Source organism: Netta rufina (genome assembly GCF_964035555.1).
Source record: "Netta rufina genome assembly, chromosome: 2".
Classification (NCBI taxonomy): domain Eukaryota; kingdom Metazoa; phylum Chordata; class Aves; order Anseriformes; family Anatidae; genus Netta; species Netta rufina.
Genome location: NC_140124.1, coordinates 17,551,582 through 17,574,133, shown reverse-complemented (window position 1 = coordinate 17,574,133; position 22,552 = coordinate 17,551,582). Strand labels below are relative to the sequence as shown.

The 22,552-nt window shown below is 40.5% G+C and overlaps 1 protein-coding gene across 1 annotated transcript; it reads left to right on the top strand.

The window, feature by feature from the left end:
• Positions 1-78: 78 nt before the first annotated feature.
• PDSS1 (decaprenyl diphosphate synthase subunit 1) lies at positions 79-22,482 on the top strand. Its single transcript, XM_084281339.1, has 11 exons — positions 79-230; positions 1,790-1,854; positions 2,761-2,884; positions 3,237-3,367; positions 10,440-10,581; positions 11,370-11,481; positions 11,570-11,679; positions 18,278-18,358; positions 18,534-18,647; positions 21,320-21,400; positions 22,147-22,482. Exons 1-11 carry the CDS (start codon positions 90-92, stop codon positions 22,285-22,287), a joined length of 1,242 nt encoding a protein of 413 aa, XP_084137465.1. The 5' UTR covers positions 79-89; the 3' UTR covers positions 22,288-22,482.
• Positions 22,483-22,552: the final 70 nt, after the last annotated feature.

The following is a 22,552-nucleotide window of genomic DNA, read 5'->3' as shown; positions in this document are numbered from 1 at the left end:
GGAGGGTGGTGGCGGAGTCGAGGTTTCCGCCTCCGGGTCGCGGCTGGGGCCGGGAAGGCGGCGCCGGTGCGGCGGGGCTGGGGGACGCCATGGTCTTGCGCTGGGGGGGGTGGTGGTGGCGGTGGAGGTGCGGAGCCTCCGCCCGCCGGGCGCCGCCACCGCTGCCGCCGCCTCACGGCTCCGTGCCGGGACCCGGCTCCCGGTCCTCGCCGCCGGCCCTCGGGGGGGCGGTGAGTGCCGGGGGGGCGCCTGGAGGTCACCGGCAATGAATGGGGTTGGGGGTGCGGGGAGCAGCGGGGCGGCAGGGCTGAGGTGGGGCTGGGCGGCAGGGGGATGGGGGGAGGCTCGGAGCGGGGTCCCGTGGGGATGGGGGGGCTGCGGGTGCAAGGTGAAGTGAGGGATTTGGGGTTGTTGCAGCCGGGGGTGCTGTTGTGGTGAGGGACATCGCGGGTGCTTCTCGAAATGGGAGCCCAGAAGGAGATTTATGTTGATAGGGGGTGTAATTAGCGGTGTGGGTTGCGGTCAGGGCCGGCTCCTTCAGTGCCTTGCCCCAAGGCTGCGTTGCACCCAGCCTCATGGCTGGCCAGGCCCTGGCAGCCTGAGGCAGCGGGGTAACGGGGAGAGTCCGGCTGTGACCTCTAAAGAGGAAACACTCGGCCGCTTTTTGACAGAAAATGGGAGATATGGGGGAGCAGGCTTGCAGAGGTCTCAGCCATGGGACTGACACACTTCCCTTTTTGGGATACGGGAGTCAGACACCAGTGAATTGCGAGTCCTTGATACATAAGGGCTCGTTGCTTTCCTCCTCATCTGCTTCCTTCCTTCCTGCTCTGCTTGCCTGGCTCTTTTTTTTTGTCCCATACATTTGAAGGATAGAAGGGTGCCCTGGGGTGTGTGTGGTACTCTTGTTCCTCTCCCTGTGCGCAAGGAGAGACAGCTGAAGAGGGGCTATGGAGGTGTGAGGAGCATGCTGAGGGCACTCTTCTCCACCTTCAGGTCTTTCCACGTGTCTCTAAACAGGCTTTAGGAGAGAGAGGCGGTTCAGTGGATGTGTAGATTGCAATGATTTCAAGGGTGGGTCAGCCTTACTGGGCCCCTGAGTCAGCGTGCACACAAAGCAGCAGGGCTGGGCAAGTCTTGGCAGCATTGCCAGGAGCACAAAAAGAAGTGTTCCCTTCTCACCTTGTCCCTGTTGCAACCATGTACCTGGGACCAAGCCTTCTGCCAGGGTCCTGGTCTCCATCTCCAGGGAAAGATCATTGGAGAGATTGTTGGCTTTGGAGGTTAAGTTCTTGACATCTAACAGGGAAGAAGATATGCAGGTGTAAATTATAATAAGAAGTGAGCCAAGTTATAATTGCTGCAGGGGAAGAAAAAAGGATACGTTCTGTTAGTGTAGTAGTTTGCAGAAAGCTTTTGCCCTTTGCTCTGTGACTGGTGTTATCTAGATTTATCTGCAAGGCGGGAAATGTTTGAAAGCCACCTTCCGTGAGTACAAAAGCAACATTTTATTAGAGCTGTTCCTTGGAAGTGAACTGATACACTTTGCTGAAAGGGGTGAAAGTTCACGGTGCTAGAACAGAAGAGTCGGTGTAAGTCAGAAGTTAACGTGCACATTGGCAGTCACGCCTCACGTGATACAGAAGGAGATTATGAGACTGCCTTTGCTGCTGAGATGTTAAAAGGGAGAAGTGGAGCAATGTCGATGAAGAGTCATACTTTTGTAATCAAGATTTTCATCAGTTTAAAATTCTGTATTTTAAATTAACCCTGTTTTTATTTTGTGCAGATGTGTCACTTTGCACAAAGAAGCTCAGTGTTGTCATTTCCAAAAATATGTAATATATTTTGGCGGTAAGTTGGAGATTCCTGTTGTGCGATGCGTAAAGACACAGTTACTGGGTGAAGTGTGTAGTTACAGATGTGAGCTGTAAGCTTAGACTGAAAATAAGGTTATTTGCTATAGTACGTCATTGGATAATTCATTGTAGACCACTGTTACAGTGTAGAGCTGGAATCTAAGTCCTCCATTCTGGAGAGCAGCAGGCAAAGCAAGAGTACTGCAGGGGAACCGATAAAGCTCACTTTGAAAAAGGAGATATAATAAGAGGTATAAACTTCAACTCCAGGAAATATATAAAAGGCCTAAGCCTAATGCACCTTGATTTATACAGGAAGAATTTTGACCTTTTATTGCTGATCATGGAATCGTTATATTTCCTGGAAGTATTGATTTTAATTTATAATGTAGATAGGGCCATCTAATATAGCTGGGTGTGTAAAGGGGAATTTTCAAATCCAAACCAGGAATATTTTTCTAGGAGGGCCCAGAAGAAGAAAGAAAGCAAAAAAAAAAAAAAAAATTGTGTTACTGGAAGATGAAGGCTTCATCTAAAAATGTATACTATATTGACAAGGGTATATTCAAAAAGGAATACATTGAGAGCAGCGTAGTTTGTTTCCCAAAAGACTTCTGTAATCAGTCAAGTGCAAGAGTGAGCATGGGGTTTGGTTGATACGTTTTCTAAATGCTGTGCTTTGTCAGCTCCTAAAAGGCTATGTTCATCAATATGTAGCTTTGCAGTTCTTGTTTATTAGCTGGCTAAAATCAGTATTTTCATGTCATGTGTTTATTTTTTTGGCTAAATTTTGAAAGAGGGGAAAGGAGAAGGATGAAGATGCTCTTTGAAACATTTTTGTCTGGGGAATCGAGGAAAGTTTACTTTTAACGATGTTACTCTTTTGAAAAACACTCACCAGGTTTCATCATACAAGTACATCCCAAATGTGCAGCTGCAGTAAGACAGTTAGCGATGAAAAATACCAAGACCCTTTTCAACTTGGTAGAAAAGACTTGAAGAATCTCTATGAAGATATTAAAAAGGTAAGGGATTTTAGTGCCTGTCCTGGGATGTTGTAATGATTTTGACTTTAATTGCAACCCTTGCTTTGGAGGATAGTTATTGAAGGTATATCCTTCATGCTTATGAATAGCTGTCTGAATCCTAAGTGAAGATAAAAAGAGCATTTCTACATATCCTGTAGAACCAGAACACATTTTTTTTTATCCTGATGTACGCTGCTGGAATACATCAATTGTGTTTCAGATTACAATGAAAAATAATTTTAAAAACAACTTCTGCTTACATTAGGTGGAGTGAATACTGTGCATACTGCTTACACTAACAGATTGGCTTTGTGACTTTTATGCTGATATATTCTTTTCCTTTTTATAGGAATTACTTGTATCTACAGCAGAACTTAGGGAAATGTGTGAATATTACTTTGATGGGAAAGGAAAGGCCTTTCGACCAATGATTGTGGTGCTAATGGCAAGAGCTTGCAACATTCACCATAGTAATTCCAGGTGAGTCTGTTGCTTTTAGGTACATGGACATGTATCATACTAGAAGTTAGTCATTCCTGTGTTCCCCACAAATATGTCTAGTAACCTTATGAAAATAAAAAGTTCCTTGGTAAAACACAAATTTAAATTCCATTTTGAAGCTGCATTTTTGTACTTAGCAGTGTGAAAAGAACTACTGGTTTCATTACGAGTAGTGTAAAATGTGTAAAATTGTTGGCCATACTGCAGTTGGAACTGGTAAATGATGTTGCCAAATTCTGGTATTTGTAAGAGGTTTAGCCAACTCTAGCTTCTTACATAAATGCTTTATTAGAACTTGTATTAATCCTGGAAACTATATAAACTTAACTAAAACTATTTCTCAGTTGTAACCATTCCCGTAGCTATAACGTTCTTTGAACAGGTAAGAACTTTGCTGCAAGAAGAGACTTTCATAACGTTTCTGTAATTACACAGAAAAGCCATGAAGCAGGTGGTATAATTATATTCAAAGCTGTGAGACATTCTGAGGTTTCACCCCCTCACCCCAGGAGCAAATTTCTATGCCTTCATGTAAGATTCTAAGCTTAGAGGTGCTGTAGTCCTCACATTCTTCAAGTTACTTGTCTCTTGAAGGCAGTTTTAATAGAGTAGAACATCATATTGCCCCTGTATCTCTATCATCCCTTGCTCTGGCTGATTGCAAATGCTTCTTTCCACATGTTCCTATCAGTTATGCTTGCATTTTGAAGGAAGATGTTGGCTGGAGTGCTTTCCACATTCCGATTATGTTTCCAGTCTTTCCTCATATAGAATTTCAAATATGAAATTTTTGGTTCCTTGCCAGAAGTGTTTCTAGACTTCTTTATTAGTTAATGTATCAGTCTTAAGGGATTTCCCAGCCATTGCACCATTTTTTCCTTAGTGCCTTGCTGAACTTTATTTCTATACCTCAGAGCACAGCATGTATTTTGTGGCTTGATGTGGCAGAAAGCCCTGTATACCAGCAACATCTTATTTTTTTCCCTTTCTATGTGAATATAATTTCTAAGAAGAAAGAAAAACCTAGTTGGCAGTGTCTTGTCCTGTGTGTGCCAGTTCATCTTGTTCTAGGAGAACATTGTCAAGAATTAATGAACTTCACTCCAGCCTAATTCAGTTACCCGCACAGTACCACTCTTTGTCATCGTGTTAGAGGTAACCACAGGAACAGTATTTGTGAAAGTCCTCGGGGGTGTCCTTTGTCACAGCACTGATTGGCTTAATATTTTTATGACTGATCTTGGGATGAGTGTGGTGATGGCACTTTGCAGTGACAGAATTATTCTTGATGACTGGACATCTGTGGTGGAATGAAAGGTAGAGCAATAAAACAAAATTTTCTGCTTGAGCTTGGAGGCTCATGAGTGCCCCATTAGGGCATAACCCCAATGAGATTTACAGCCATCTTCTCTGTGAAAAACCTTAAAGTGATCCTTGCAGGTATCATGCATCAATCATAGAATATCTGGTTCAGCTAAGGAAGTACCAATACCATTGTATTGAGCTTTGTGAAATCATCAGTATCCATGATTCTCCTGCTCAAAGGAAGATAACTGCAGCTAGCTTCAGGAATGGACTGCAAGGATAATCAGGGAGAATGAAGGGCTTGTGATCCACAAATGTATCAGGAATGGGAGAGCGAGAGATTTAAGACTGCATTGGGTTTATGTGGCAAGGGTTCAGTAGCAGGGGGCTGCAGGAGTGGTCAGCAGCTGCCCCATGTCAGGTCAGAGCCAGCTCCAAAAGGGACTCAACACTGGCCAGAGCTGAGCCAGGGAGCGATGCCCCCTTTTTCTTCAGGGAGGGAGTCTGAGAGAGTGGTTGTGGTGGAGTTTAGCAGCCCATCAGGGTAAAAGAACCACAAAGAGAATGTACAATGTTGGTAAGAGAGTAAATATAAATTCAGGGTAGAAATTTAGGAGACTTCTAGCAACGGAGCAGTGATGTTTTAGAAGATCCTTCTAGTCAGAATAATGAAAAATATAGTTTTATCTCGTTCTAATGTGTAGCATGAGATGCTTATGAACAAAATTACGTAAGTGCACATGCAATACCAAGAAGCCCAGAATTGATGTAAAGAATTGTACATCACATGTGAGCAGTGAATCAAAGGGAAGAAGTAGCCACAGAAAGAACTGAATTTGCCTTTATTTTCTCAAAGCATATTTGCTGCCTTTTGACATGCAGATGCTCATGGAGGTATTACTGTCCATGCATTATGCTGAATTGAAACAGCCAGGACCAGTTTTGAGACCCGACCCATGCTGGTGAGGAAGTCTGATCTCAGAGTTTGAGTGTTGCATAGGACTAAGGCAAATAGCCAACCCTCAGCACAAACACTCCGATTTACAGATACCCATGTCATTTGACAGCTTTTGTACATCTGTTGCAGTTTTTGTCAGCACCTCCAAACTATGCTTGGTGTTTGAAAGTCTCCTCATTAATTTGAGTGTTCCTTGTACAAGGACAGACTGAGTCATCATCTGTCACGGGTTTTTTTTTAGAATGAAATTCTGAGGGGGGGAGAACAGAGATGTTTTAACAAAAGAAGATAATGAAATCCCAGGGTATTTACCTTCCTTTTTGCTTCGTGACACTTTTCTCAAAGTCTGTAATGGCAATTGAAATTCACATATGTTTATGCAAGTCTTCAGTAGTCTGCTTTTGGTTCATGCATGATGACCAGTGCCTTTTTAGGATTGGGTAGGCCACGCCAAAGAATATACTGTCTTATTTTGCATACCTGGTTACTGAGGATCCATGAAGTTTCATAAGTATTTTTTTCTCTTTGCTTTCAAGTTTCTTGAAGCAGGCTGTGTGTTAACGCCTGATTTATATACACGTATACCTCCAGTTCACACTGATCGTAGTCTCATTATTGTTGCTTCTTAAAGGATTGTGGTTTCCAGGTGACAAATTGTTCTTCCAACTTTTTACTGTTCATGAAGGAAAATGTACATGTAGAGAAGAAAACTGCATATTTGTCACTCTGCTACTCTGCTGTAGACCTAAGGGGGGAAGAAAACAGCCCTTCTTCCCATTCTGCCTCTCCTGATGGTTTTTATTATTATTGTGGGCTTTCTTTTTTTGAGATGGTTTCCCCTCTTTGAACTTGTCACTTCCCTTAAAGCATTTTATCATTCTTTTGCTCAGTTTATATTGATTCTTCTCTCAGTCTTGTTTTACTTCGGTTCCCACACATGTACTCAAATACACTGGCCAGAACATCTGTAGACTTGTGGGGTGAGCAATTTCCTGTGCTGTTCATCCCTAGCATTTTTATTTTGTATTTTTTTTTAATTCTGCCTTTGGGGCTTGTGTTACTGCTGTTGAATTTCTGCCTCATCGTACTGCCCTTCTCAACTGTCGCAGAATTTGCTGGGTCCAGCATGCTTTTGCATGTTCTTTTGTCTGGTTTTGTGTGTGTTTTTGTTTGTTTCATTTTGTTTGTTTTTGTTTTGTTTTCCTTTGTGTGCAATACTAGCAGAAAAGGTAATATTCCTTGTTTGGTTGTTAAAATAATGGGGCATAACTTTGTAAGGGTGTAGGTCCCGATCTTTTGAGGCAGTCTGCAGACTTTTCCCAGAGCCCCTTGGAATATAAGAATAGCTGAGACTTCTTAAGACAATGGAGGGGGATACCCAGGAGTCTGCTTCCAGATTGGGTGGCTCAATCCCTTGTGTTCAGATTTGATAAAGGCAGCTGTTTAGAATAGCTGTCTTCGTAGAGTAAGGTCACTTAGTTGTATTCATTATAAGGAAAATGCCAGTTGCATAAGGACATAAAGAATCCGAAATATTATCAAAAAGTGTCCAGAGCATTCAAATTGTTCTGTGCTGGTATGACTTTTTTTTTTCCCCTTGAAGATCCAAGTGCCAAAAATCCATCCCTGCCTGAGTCCTTATGCCCCTTGTGCAATGTGTTTTGTTTAACAACTTAACAATTTATCTTTGTGTGAGAGTGAGAATTGTTGTAAAGAGATCATGCAAGCCCTCAATTTCACACATCCTCTGTCATTTCTTCACACAACGCCCTGTGTGCAGAATTTCACAGAATTAGCCTGACTGGGTCTCTATTTCTGTTTCGGGTATATTCTCCAGAGGTGTTTGTAAATGGGAGTTTTTATGTCTCTTGTTTTGGTTTTGGAAATAGAGACAAACAAAGAGAAGGTCAAAGAAGTACAAAGACATCTCAGTAGAGCAAATAGTGAGCACAAAAGATTTAGGGAGGGAAATAAGGGAAATAAATCATCAGAATGGTGAGATAAATACTTAAATATAATGACCTAGCTAAACTAGAGAATATTTCATAATCCATGATGACCTGCCAGCAACCTTAGCCCTCTTTTATGTCCTTCCTCCAAACCACACTTGTCAGATGCCTGTACTATACGTTGTATTTCAGCTGTTCTGTAATTTGCTCCTGGTTAATACATCACTTCTCTATGCTTCCCTTAGTTTGCAGTGCCCTTCTGTGTCTCAGACCATGTTTCTGAACTGTTCATTCCTTTCAGCCGCATGGACTTAACACCAAGAATGCACTCTGAGGAGTGTGGTCATACCACAAATTTTGCAAGCTGTTTTGCAGGTTTCCTGTCTTTTAACTGGCAACGTTTGCTTACTGACAAGCTCATTGCAAAGCTCTTGGTTGTGTCTGTAAATATTGTTTTGTGTTCTTTTGGAGGAAAAAGGTTGGGTTGGTTGGTTGGTTCTCCTGTAAGATCAGTCTTGGTCTTGTTCAGTGCATTTGAAACAAGTTTTGTTACAGCAAAGACCCTGGGATATGCTGTGTCTATAAAAGCTTATAAAATCAAGCAGGGGGTCCTCGTGAAAAATCAAACATTGTCAAGGACTTAAACATGCAGTATACTCTTTTTTAAAAAGACAAAGTGACAGTTACATATATTTTTGTAAATATATATCATCTTGGGGTGTCTTTATGCTGAGAATGACCTAAAAATGGCATAATTTCCCTTAATGATCTTGTGGTGATCCAGTTATCTATTGACTTGAGTTACTGCTGCTACTTTTTGCTCTTGTTTTTCAGGCGAAGCAGAATGAAAAGTGGCAGGGAATGAATAGGATCCTGTTTCTTGTGTGTTTTCCCTAAAATAGGCATGCTCCGATTCAGAATTTTTCTCACAAGATGTTTGTAGAAAACTCTTGCAAACTTTCTTGCCAGAGATGGGAAGAACTTTGCTGGAGACTTTCCAGGAAGAGTAACATTAAAAAAAAAAGTTCAGGTTAAATTACCCCATTTGAGATAACATCCCAGCAGCCAGACACATGAACTGTGAGCTCTCCTATGCCATTTTTGGTCATTGTCACAGATGAACTGCACTGCGAAACAGAACTTCTCAAAATCTGCTTTTGAGAAGTCTGTCCTTGTGCTGCCTTCATACTGCTGAAAGATTTTGGTGTGTCTGTGAGTGTTGCCATTTACTGCTACTTCCCAGCAGGAAGTCCAGTCTGCTGACATAATTAATGAAAAAGGGAGTCCCCAAAAGGAGACCAGTGCATGAAAGAGGCTGGAGACCTTTACAGTTGTTTGAAGGTAAGTTCTTCTACTTAGTAACAACAGGTTGTTTTTCTGAAAACTACTTACACTGAACTAGCATTTGACTAAATTACTAGTCCACAGTAAAACTTACCTTCAAACAGCCAGGAAGGTTTCCAGCTCTTATTCTCGTGTTTTTCAAAAGCCACATTTTCACAGCGTGTGAGCCACACATCCTGCTATTGTTCAGGATGTAGAACTCCCACTGACAGCAATGCATACTTCTGCATAGAGGTAGGTGTCAGAACACAGTGTTATGTCAGCAGACTGCAAGATGTTCTTTCATTTTGTGATTAATCACTAGATTTTAATAGACCAGGCAATGCAAGATTTTAAATTTCATTCAGCTGAGCTGAAATAATTATCTTCTGCTTTCTCTGAGTTCTTTTTCTCAGTTCTTTTTCCTCTCTGATGGAGAATAGCATGATTTGCTGTGTTACCTGTACACCAGAAGTAAGGTATCTATATGTCAAAAGTAATCTTATTTTATTTTTATTTCATTTTATTTTTTTTCCTCATCCATATGGGTTGGTCACAGCTATAAGGCAGGGCTGACTGGGTTAGACATTTCTGGGATCCTGCATGCAACTCTTGATGAAAACAGGTAGAAAAAGATACTAGAATGAGGCAGTTGCAATAGGGTATTAAGGTAGATGGTCTTTTTTTCTGAGCTAGGATGACTTTTTTTTTATTATTCATTTTGCCAGCCTGGATCCCTAGATAATTGGTTTTATGTTCTTCCCTTACCTTTTTTTTGGTCTAGTTTAAAAAATAATGTAGGTGTGAACTAGTGAGGGTTGAATCATCAGTGTTAGATCTTCCCAAAGGCTGAATTTCATTAAGTGTTAGGTAGTTAGTGTTTACAGCCCTAAAGTGATTGCAGTATAATTCCAGTTAATTCCTTGGGCTTTTGAGGAACCTCTGAAGTCTTAAGATAATCAGATAAGGGAAAGGATAAGACCCATGAGTTATGTTTTCAAATGTTGAATACAGGTTTTCTTTGTCTGCTGACTTCTCCAGCTTGCTGGTTAGTAGAGTTAGCAAGGTTTGGGGAGTTTGTGACACTGCATCTTATAAGTAGAGCAGCACAGAGGTAAGGAAAACTTCAAACTCCTGTACAAAACTACTTTTCTCTGCCCTTTTCCAGATTTCTCTCTGCTTGGAATGAAGCATCCTTAATGCTGTGCTATTTATTGCAGTCTGGATTTAGAGGGATTAGAGTTAGTAACTCAGGAGTTTCACAGTACTAATAACGCAGCAAGGCAGAAATAGGCCTAATAAAGATGGAAATGTCCCACGGAGCTCACTGTACTAACATGATCTTACTTCTCTCTCGTCTTGCTAATTTCAGGTTTAAAAGATGGGGTTCAGACCATGGAAAAGCTGCAAGAGCTGTTTTCAGTGAAACACTGTTTGGTTTTCACAGAGATTTCTTCTGGTGTTCTGCAACACAAAATGTATTTAATTAATGACAGTTCTTGTTTTTTTATTTTAGGGAGGTGCAAGCCAGCCAACGCTCTGTGGCCATAATTGCAGAGATGATCCACACAGCTAGCCTAGTACATGATGATGTTATCGATGATGCAAATTCTCGTCGAGGCAAAATGACAGTCAACCAAATCTGGGGAGAGAGGAAGGTGAGTTTTTTGTCACGTGCAAGGCTTGCCATCGAGTTCTGGAAAAGCAGAAATACCTAGGGAGGGTTTGTCATGTTACTCTGCTGGGGCACGGTTTTACTATGCTTAGGGGATATTCTTGGGATATTGGGATAGTCTTGGGATATTCCAGAAGAAGTTTGAAGCAGTGCTTGTGGACTGTAGGTAAAACAAATGGATGTCTTCTTACTGAACTTCGGAAGCATTCGAGAAGGTATAATTGCAGTGTGATTCTTAACGCTTTCAGCTTCCCCATGTGGTGCTGCTGGAATGCTTTGTTCTTGTACCTCATCCAGAACGCAGTAGGTTAGCCTGTTTCAGTAATAAATGCAAAAAGGTTTTAATTCAGCATGAGGATTTTTTGAGAGAGGCATTTCTTTATGGAGAGTCTTAATGAGCAAATGCAAGGAAACAAGTAAATTGCTGGTACGTCAGAACTTACCGAGGCAATTTAAAGGTGATGTGACAGAACAGTCAAGTGGAAAGGCAATGTTTTAAAGTTCACAGGCAAACAGATTCCAATATTGCATAGAGGGAGGACACTGCTCATATGGAAAAGTCTAAACAGCACTATAAGAGAGGGATTCAGAAATGGTGCCAATTTTAATATTCAACCATCTTGTTTTCTCTCTATTACAGTGAGGAATTTATACTTTATATAGGAAAATGATGTGATGTGAGTAGACCTGCCAAATAAAGGAAATGGTATTGTCTTTACTAACACTTACAGGAAAAGACTTAAAAGGTATATTTTTCTGTTTTGTTCGTAGGCTGTTCTAGCTGGTGATTTCATCCTGTCAGCTGCTTCCCTAGCTTTAGCACGAATTGGAAACACTACTATCATCTCTGTTCTAACTCAGGTGATTGAAGATTTGGTGCGTGGTAAGGTCTTTTTCTATTTTTATCCTAAGACTTGTTTGCCAAAGCAGTAAACCCACAAATAAAAACTCCTATCTGTGCACATTTTTAGGTGAATTCCTCCAGCTGGGTTCCAAGGAAAATGAGAACGAGAGATTTGCTCACTACCTCGAGAAGACTTTTAAGAAGACTGCGAGTCTTATAGCAAACAGTTGTAAAGCAGTATGTACGTCTGTCTCTTCTAACGTTAACATACCATACTGTAAGCTTCACAGCTAAACTCCTAATTATTTCTACTTCCTCTGGAGGCCCTCCAAAGTAAACCCTTTAATTGGTGTTCTGCCAGAATGGGTTTGAGATTGTGAATTTCATCTCAATTCAGCTGTGTAGCCTCCAATATTGGTTTTCATTTTTTCCTGTTTTATATTTATAAAGAGATTTATTGTTCTCCTCACTTGCATCAGAACAAAGTTCACAACAGTAACCTCAAATTTATGAAATTCTGCAAGTTTGAGACAGTGGTTTTTAATGTCAGTTGAGAATTCTCAAGCCTGTAATTTGATTTTAAGACATCTTCGACGTCTGGTCCCACTCACTGGTGTAGAATGGGACCTTAAATGATAACAGTAGGAGGAAACAACTGCTTGCATATACTCCGCTTTACATTCTCAAACAACAGAAGTATGTGCTTCTTGGTTCGTCTGATGTGTTTGTTTTGTTTTGTTTTTTAAGATGTTGCTATATCTAACCCTACCTGTCATTCAGTTCTGTTAATTCATTACAGAAAGATCTCATTCTAGACAATGTCCTTATCAAAAAAAACTTCAGTCATAGTGCAGAAAATAGAGAAGGTAGACAACAGGCTTATCCAAAAAGTTGTAACATTTAATTTTTCTTTTCCTTTTCCTGAAGGAGGCATAGATGGTGTATGCCATAGCAAGAGGGATTCCTAAGGGAATTAGATTAAAAACATATGCTAGTGCTCATCTTCATCCTTTGTTCTCAGAAAACTGGTAGTTTTATACAATAAACAGCAAGTGTGCATTGCTTTTATTAAGAGGACTCATGCAGAGTGAAAGACAAACTGTTGGGATGCTATCTTATGTATAAAGATATCTCTATATATCTTCCATCATATAAATTCTTCCAGCTGGAGGAGAGAGCTTAAATATTCTGTATTGCTGATATTAATGGCAGTATGGCCCAGGCAAGAATTTCCCTTTGCAATTCTTCTTTTATATTAGTGGGTAGTTGGAGTAGTAAGTGATTATTTCTTTCCTTTTCATAACTCACAGAAGAGTTAAGGACTTAAGCAGTTACCTCCACATTGTAGCTGTGATGCTCATGAATAGGAAGGATGTGTGTTTGGCTGCTGTTCTTCAAGTAGTTGTTCTGAGTTGTTCCAGTGCTGAATTTCTGGGATTTCATATGCAGTAGAATTTGTGTTAGAAATTAAAGCAAGGGAGAAGCCTGTCCTTAAAGCAAAACCATGCTCACTGCCCACAGTATCAACGATGTGTCTCCTCATGTATCAACATATCTCCTTCAGTTTCATGGATCAGGGAACTCTACTGATACTTTTATCAGTGAAAAGTTTGTTTTTGTGGTTTGGATTCTTTGTTTGTTTGTTTTCCTTTTTCCCTCATTTCGATGTTCTTGACTACTTGAGGAGAAGGATGAAATCAGAAGGGAATTCTGTTCTCAGTAGTGAAGATGATTGGTAGGATCATCAGTTCTTGCTCGAAAGGAAAATCAGCTGGAGAATAAAGAGTATTCACATCTGATTCTCAGGCACAAAGCTAAGGGGAGAGATCACTGGTTTTCAGAACATCAGTTGTAACCAGGCCGGTGTGCCATTAGGTGCAGTTCAGTTCCTGTTAATGACTGGAGAAGACGTTGTTTTCAGTGCCTAAATGAGATACAAGCATTCACTAAAATAAAAATGTGAAAGTAGATCAGGAGGCATCTTAGAACTCTACGCTGAGAAGGGGGAGTAGAGTGTTCCTCATAAAATGTCTGAACAAGGCAATAGCTTCTCTATCAACACTAGTAGGTATGTTCACTGCATTCGATATCTTCTGTATCTCCAAAGCATGACTGCATTTGAATCAAAAGTCCCTTAAGATAGTAATTATTTTTCTTTAATGGACAGAACAGTCTCTTGAAGATATTAGTCATCCCAGACCACAGTTTATTTCTAGAATAGTTTTAAATTGGAGAATGTCACCAAAGTTGCAGTGAAAGTAATACAGTGCAAAAGTAGATGGTGGCAGATGGCCTGGAGGGTCACTGAAGCCTTAGTTACTTATTTATGAAAGGCCTTATTTCAGAGAACCATTGCAGGTGACGTTGGTTCAAGACTTAAGAAACAATAAAGCTGAAGTGGAATTTCCGTCTGTCATCAGTCAAGCTGGAGATAGCAAAATAAGCTTAGCAGGTTCTCTTTCTGTCTTTCTTTAATCTTACTGTAATGTGAATTCCTAACCCCGGGAAAGCTATTTAGAATTTGCATAACATGCTCTCAGAAGAGGGATTAATCATGCTTGTTTTGAGATCTGTGTAAAGTTGCATTAGAGATTCTTGATTTCCCTGACAGGGAGAGAGCACGCAGCCTCTGTGAGCAAGACGAGGCTGGAGATGGAAGGTCTGCCTTAGGGACTGAAGAAAAAGAATAGCCTGCAGCTCTGGATCAGCCTGTGAGCTTAACAAGTTCATGGTTTCACATGTGCACAGAGCTCCACCTGAGAAAAACATAGCAGGGTACGGAACTGCTGTGACTTCTGAAATACTAGAAGCTGGAACAGCACCACCAAAATTGATCTGTGCCCCACCCTCAAACTAGGCATGCAGACTACAATGAAGGCCGATGACAGATGTAGGCTAGCAGTATCAGTGGCATCAGAGGGTCAGGCAATAGCTTTCCTTGCTTCGTACATAATACAGTAGTTCCTCTGGTGCTGTTTCTTCTTCATAATCTGCTTACTGTGGAAAAGATTCCCACAAATGGATTACAGATACTCAGGCAGGTAACCTTCACTTCTGTAAAAGTTCAATTCTTCATAAGCAAGCACCTGGCTAGCATGTTATGACAATACATGAGTTAAATAAAATAGGAATTACTTGAGAACAGGTAAAATGTATGAAAATGCAAACTCTGGACAAGAGAGTTGTCTGCTGTGTGGGCAGGCTGCTGCTGGGCAGATATCTTCCTCTCTCAGGGAGGCCTTCATAACCCCCCTCCCAAGAGTAGTTACAAAAAAGGGTTTGAGGAGGCTGGAGGATAAGGTAGCAGCGAGGGCTAAGCACATACGGGGCGGCATCACCAGCAGCACAGCTCGTGTGTCAAGGGCTGTGGGTTTTCTATCCAGCATGTGAGACCTCAGTGGCAGTGGTGTGCCCAAGGCTGGTTCCCTCATACAAGGCAAACATTCGTTTTGTTGAGTGGGTTCAGTGAAGGGCCAACCATGATGGTAGGTGGCTGGAGCACACAACGGTGCAAGAGCTGGCTTTAGTCTGGAGTAGAGAAAGCAAAGGGGGAATCCTCCTGCTGCCTCCAGCTGTGTAATGAGAAGGTGTAGGAGAAGATGGAGGTGCATAGTGAAAGGAGTAGTTACATGAAAGAATTAAATTTACTATTAAGAAAAACTTCTCCATGAGGTTGGTCGTACACTGAACTATGTTGCCCATACAGGGTGTGGGGTCTTCATCCTTGGAGATGTTCAGAACTCAACTGGACGCAGCCCTGAGCAGCCTGTTCTGACTGTGCAGTAAGCTTTGAGCAGATGACTTGACCAAATAACCTTCAGAGGTCCCTTTCAACCCAAACTATTCTGTGATGCCACTGGATAGAGGACAGTGCCATCTGGAACCAGTGCTGGATGAGCCACAACTGAGACAGCAGGATCCTGACTGCTTCTGGAGAGGGGCATGGAAGAGAAAGGCTGGAGAGCAGGCAAAGGGGAAGATTTCAGAGCCTCTTCCTTTCCAAGATAGCCAGCAGCCTTGGAGAGGGAAGGGAGTTTGACAGCAAACATCTCCTGTACTATTTATACAAGCATATTTCTGCCCAACAGTGGGTTTCTCTATTGGGCCTACAAGTCACTGGTATAGATGTGCAAATGCTTTAAACATCAGCTGCTGTATTCTCCCATGATAAGAGAATTCTCCCATGTATCCAGAGCTGATGGAGGATATTTTATGGATGTGAAAAATCAGTAGAGAGGCATGATTAGTTTATAGGCTCCCGTGTAACATAAAAGATCAGAAACTATTATTATTTTATTTATTTTTTTAGTTTTAAAAAGCGTGTTTGAAATAATACTAAGCAGATTGGCTTGCTTTCCTGAATTTAAAGAACCTTTCTAAAGAATTCGTTCCACTTAGTATTAGGGTTTTCTCATCAGGATTTACTAGAGGCATAGCTGGATTCTGGCAAGATTAAATTTGTAATCAACCAGTCATACCTTGGGAACTATAGGATGCTCTCAGAGGGTGAGCTTTATCAGTTAAGCACATACAATTTATTTATATTGTTACACTGCTCTTTATGTGTAAATGCATGCTATTATCGCAGCATGGCTTCAGTTTCCATTCCGTCGCTGCAGAGCGGCAGGCTGACTGGGACGAGCCTGCCTGCATCCCAGTCAGTGGCCATGTGGGGGCAATAATCCACAAGAGCAATTTCAGAAATTGGTTCCTGAAGGATCTCCTTGGTAGAAGAGCCCCAGTCATGTTGCAGGTTTATGATGTGGCCGTGGTAAGAGAGTAGCTCACTTGAGGAGCGATAGGTGTATAAATCTGCTGGATTTGTTTGATTTTGTTGGTTCTTAGGAATGCTCATAGCTTGAAAAGGAGTTATGATGCTCTTCTCTTTCAAAGATGCAAGAATTAATTTTTACATCGATAAATTTTGTTCGTGTAAAGATGTTCTATAACCCATGCTTGTGTTTTTTAAATGTACATATACTGTAATTATATAGGTAATGACACTGTCCCCAGAAAACTGCCTCCCTACAGGGGTAGCTCTGCTCTGACCTTTCAGGTTAAACAAGAAAGCTCTGCTCTGTACATGGCATTTCCCTTCTCCATCTACCAAGTTGTCCTCGCTCTGACCTTTTGCCATCAACCACGATCTTGTCATTTAGAAACTGTCCTACTGAATTCCGTGTTTTAATTCTTCCCATTAAACATAGCGATAGGTAAAGGTTTCATTGGAACAGGGTAGGTGCGCTCACCCTGCCTTGCTGACCTTTATTGGTATTACAGAAGCAACCAAAAGTGTGCTGGGCGTTGTGCAGCAGCAGATGCTGTTAGCTCTTTGGGGCAAATACTGCTATTTAAGAGACAAGCATCAAAAGGAGGATAGAAGGGCAGGACATTCTATTTGGATAGTCATTAGTAACTTGTATTTAAACACCTTATATTTGAAGTTCATTGTTTTAATGGCCTTCAGGATTTCATATGAACAGACAAACCTAGCATCGTTTCCCTGTCATGCTGCCCTCCTAAAATTGGGAAATGCAAGATGTTAATGACTGAGGGATCCAGATTCCTGGGTTTTAACTGTTACCCATTGATAAAGGTTATGATAGGAAGTTTTCTGGTGCTTAGTTACAAAATGCACTGATGCCTGAAGTAATCTCTAATCTTATTGCAAATTGCATCATATTAGGGTATATCCTTCAGAATCTAACTCTGTATTTAAATCTTTGTATTCACCTTCAAAGCTACTCTTGGGCTTGCTTTTAGGTTGTTTGCTTTTTTTGCTTTTTGTATTTTTAGTGATCCTACCTTACATACTCTTTTTAAAGATGATTTTTATGTACTTATTTTTATGTTGCATGGCTCTCCTAGCATGTATTTTTAGTCTGACATTAAATAAAATGTACCCTCGCTCCTTCCGCTAGTCACAGTAGACTTGGATGGATTTCTGTCCCCTATTCCTGATTGCTTTATTGAAGGCTGAAATAAAACTGAGTCTTTAAATGTAACCAACCTCCTTTTGCAAAGTGTATAATCAATATGTAAGTGCAATAGTGTAAGTGCCCTTACTTTAGGGCAAGATATTAATTCTCTGATCTTACTCAGCATCCTTTATTTTAGCTTTGTGGAGTTTATTCAGCAAAATCTTGTCTCTCAAGTAGTCAATTCCTGTATCTGTACTCAAAATGTTCAGTTTAGTGATACTTCTGTCTAGCTTGGTGTGCTTTTTTCATTCGCTATCTATTTTTCTTTGCCACTAATTATCCCTTGATACTTCTGTCTGAAAACTTATCAGTTGTCTTCCCAAGCAATTCAGCTTTAGACAGTTAACATCACCTTAAACATAATTTTCCTTATCTCAACTCCCTCCTGTATTGGGTGCATCACTTCCAATTTTGTGGATCTTCTATGAGGCATGTAATGTCCATTTATCTCTTATCTGACCTCTAATTATCCCCTAGCTGATTCAGATACGTAATAAATTTAATTTCTCTTGTCTCCGGACTGTATATGACTACTAGCCTGCACATGCAGTGCATTTGTATTCCTTCCCTCCATCCTTGCATTATAATTTCCAGCTGATTAATATTTAATAATGCTAATATCTTTCCAGAGTTGCATATATTTCTCATACTGCGCTGCTGTTCAGCCTTGTTTTCCAATGAGCCTGGCTATTTGTTGTGTATCCAAGAGATAAGCAGGAATGTGTGCCTGACTCAGCTTTTAATCCTTTCCCAGATTCCTGCTGCCTGTGCTTGCAGCGTTGCACCTCTGGTCAGAGACTAGAAGGGGATGCTAACTAAAGCTCTCTATTAATTTGTTTTGTTTTTCTTTTCAGGTTTCAATTCTAGGCTGCCCTGATCCCAAAGTTCATGAGATTGCATACCAGTACGGAAAAAATGTTGGCATAGCTTTTCAGGTAGTGCTTTTATTCAACTAAAAGGAATCTAAACTCTTCCCCAGCTGCCTTAGAAGTCAAAGTGGGTTGTCTTCATTCTTTCTATAAATTTTAACAAGGATTATTCTGTATCTAGTTTTAAGAAAACAAAAAAGAACCCTGCCTTAAATTAATCTGTATGTTTATCTTCTTCCAGCTAATAGACGACGTGCTGGATTTTACATCATGTGCTGACCGTCTAGGCAAACCAGCAGCAGCGGATCTCAAGCTTGGATTAGCCACAGGCCCTGTCTTGTTTGCTTGTCGGCAGGTAAGTCAAAAGGGACACATCTCTCCCAAACCAAAAGCCACGTGCTGCTCCTGACACCACACAGAGGTCTAGCTTGAACACATCAAGCCTGCAGCATGGGCACATGTGAAAAATCAGTGCGTTCAGGATCAGCTGGATGTAGAATGCACACACGTGTTTTTTCAGATTGATGAGCACCTTCTTCCACAACCCCTCCTACCATTAGGCCCTTTTATCAAGAGAAGCATTAATCTTTTGCTGCCCCAAATGCCAGCCTTTGCAAAAATTCAGAGATTCTGCGTGTTTTCTGCAGGTTATTCCTAAGTGGCTGCTTGCTCATGTTCTTTCTGGAGATGTGTTCTCCCTAGGCTCTCACTATGTACCCCTTTTGCCAAGGTCTAGGCTTTGTATCCATTTTGGGACCAAGTCTTACCCAGTTAAAAATATGGGAAGCTTTTCTTTCTTTACAGTGGTGCTACCAGAGGTAAATATAACAGTAGTTTGGATAAGAGAAAGGAGTATCATAAATAAGCTTAAAAAACGGTCATGATTTTTAGTGGCTTGAGAATGATTTGGAGGAGTGCAAAGTAAACAGAAGTGCTAGCAGCACCGACAGAAACATTCAAGCTTCTTCTAATCCTTAAAACAGAAAGTTTAATGCACCTTGCTCAAGCCTCCGGTTCACCTGAGGAAAGAAGATTTGGGACTTACAAAGCCATCCTTCTAAACTTCATGATATGAAAACTGGCACACCTTGTTCAAGTGAGGGCTCTAGTCTGTTCTCTCATTGGAATTGCTCAGTGCTTGAGATGGGAAAAGTTCAAAATCATTAAAAACAACAACAAAAATTTTATAACAGAAAGAGCCCAGGGGGAGGCTGGAATATATGCATGTTTGTTTCCTCTTCCTTTGGGCACTCACAGGGACAGGTATCTCACAAAAGACAAGAAAGTGAAGATTATCAGCCACTTAAGAATGCAGACTGATGCATGCTGAGAACAGCCTCCTCCAAGTTCTGAGTTCCTCCCCACAGGCTAGTCTGGGGGGGTTTGTGAACTTGTTCTTGAATCATTATTTCAGAATTTGTTGATGCGCAGCAGGACGTTGTTAGTCATCAACAACTGGAGTTGTCTAAAGGAACAGTGAGAGCCAGGTACTGAAAGAGGATGCATTTTAAGATACCTGAAGGGAGATAGGAGGACACAGCACAAAGACTGAACAGGGTTTGGCAGAGAAAAGGTGACACTAATTGTCTTGTGAATGTTGAATATTCCATTTTTGGTTAATTAGAACTATTATTTTATTCATGTATTTGGGTTGGTTGTTTGTCTCTGACTTGGAACAACCCCCTATTCGTTTAGTTAGTTTGATAAGATAATTAATAATATGGAAATGCAACAAAAACATCAATTTTATTTTAAAAATCTTACTTGAACTTCATAGGTCACTTTTAAATACTTTTAGTCATTTGTACTTGATAGATAAGAAGTGGAAGCTTCCCATTCAATCTTTCATTGGAAGGTAACTTGATCATCTTGCATTAAATGTAAGACTTCTTAGCTGAACACTTCCTGCCATTTTCAAGGAACTGGAAGAACAGCACTACAGACTTAAATCATATATAAACAAAGCAGAAGTGCTAAAAAAAATCTGGAGCTTCAACAAATGCTTATCTGTGTTGCTACTAAAAGATGTTTCATCTATTTTTATCTGAGAATAAAAAGTCCTGAGCCAAGGACTTGAAGATGGTCCAAAATGTAATTGTTAGTTATAGTCTGTCTTATGTCTCAGAATTAATATTACTGCTATCCTACATACCCTTTAACTTATCTGGTAGTCCCCATATTTTCTTCCTGACAACCATACTTCAGTTTTTAATGTTGTCTGGATCTTAAATGATAGCCTTTTCTTCTTGTCCTCTACCCTTCCTCTAAAAGACATCTTTTTTTGCATTGAAATATTAAGTGGCCTTTAACCAAAATTGTTTAGCTTGACATAAGGCCTCTTTGCTTTGTATTTTAAGCTCATTCACATTATAAAAAAAATCCTGATTGTTTTTTAAGAATTATACTACTGCATGCTAATCCTAAAGTTACTCTTTAACTAGTACAGCTGAAGAATGAGGGTTTATAGTTATTATTAGCATTGCTATCAAATGCTTACATACTACCCTTTAAATCAGTACAACTGTTAAAAATAGCTTTTCATTACAGGTTTGGGTATTTTTATATTCTTTGGAGCTTAAATGTAAAACATGCAAGCATGTACCTCATGTATCATTGTAAATATGAATAATATGAGCATCACAATTAACTTGTCATTACACAGGAAGAAAGCTAGAATCTAAAGAAAGCCAGGTATGAGTCATCAGTAAACTTTTAAACCTATCTTCTAAGATGACTACCTCTGACTAATAGAGAAATGTCACAACAAAGAGGAATGTTGCATGTTTGTTCGCCAACAAGAAGTTTGTAGATCTGTGGTTTCAGGCCCAAAGGTGTGTGTGCAGGGAAAGCAGATCATTGTTTATGAGCGTACTGCAATGTAACTGTGTTTACTGGTATCTGTAGTAACAACAACAGCAGGGAAAGGAGGCTCTACCTCAGTTTCTTTTTCACCTCAGCATAGCCAGCAGCTACATGGAGAACAACTCATAAGCAGTACAAAAAAAAAACTTCTCACTTTGTGCTTAGTTTCCAGAAATGAATGCAATGATAATGAGACGATTCAGTAAACCAGGAGATGTTGAACGTGCTCGGAAATACGTGTTGCAGGTAGGACTGGTACCAACTACTTCATTCCCAAAGTGCTGTTCCCACTGAAGTCGGTATGAAATTCAGTGCCTCTGAAGTAAAATGGCAGGGTTGCATTTTTCACATATACATTAAGTAACAAGCTGTGTGCAATACCAAGTTAGTACTCTACAATTGCCTTACTGGCAGTGGTTTAAAAGTTACTGGTTACTGGATTTAATAGCTTTTTCCCCCTCAAATAGCATAAAATCTCCATAATAAAACAAAAAGCTCATGCATAAACTCAGTTCCTTCAGTTGAAGAGTTCCTGCGTCCAACAACTGATGAAAGCAGCGACTAATTCTCGCAACTGAAGCACGCACTCCAGTTTTAATTGACTCTGATGTGAAAAGAGTGAATAATTGTCTGTGCAGAATTAGTACATATTTAGTCAGCATAGCATGTTTGTGATTTTTTTTTGTATGCCTCTATTTTGGGTAGAATGGGGAGGGGTTGATCAATTAGTTTCTAGTCCTACTGAATCATATCTTTGTAATAGCAGTGTTGTTTTATAAATATAATTAAGCTTAGCATGGGAGAGTTTTAGTATTTCAGAGCTTTGGGAAAGAGATGTAGGATTCAGCGGGTATAAAATGAATCCTCTTCTGCTTCAGAATATAGGTAGATGTTCAGGGTACTTACTGACTTTAAAACTGCCCACTGTACCTGTAAGAGGCAAAAGGGGGCCGATCAGTTACCCATTCTGTTTAACTGTCTTCCTACATAAGAGTGATGGTGTGCAGCAAACGACCTACCTCGCCCAGCGCTACTGCCATGAAGCTACAAGAGAGATCAGCAAGCTGCGACCATCCCCTGAAAGAGAAGCCCTCATCCAACTGACAGAAATGGTACTCATGCGAGACAAGTGAGAGAACTCCTTCCACTCGTTCTGGCAGCTACTTACCAGACTGTGCCTAAATTTACTTCAAAAGTTACCTGCTTCCAACACAGGCTACCAAAAATTATTTTTTTAAGAAGCTTTTTTTTTTGGGGGGGAAGTTCTACTTTTTTTTCTAAAAATATAAAATTAAAGTGTTTTATTGTAGGAAACCATACAGATTGTGCTGTACAAGTTTTAGTGGGGGGGCTATTAATTGTGGGGTTGGGAAAGACGTTTACATGTTGATGCACGGA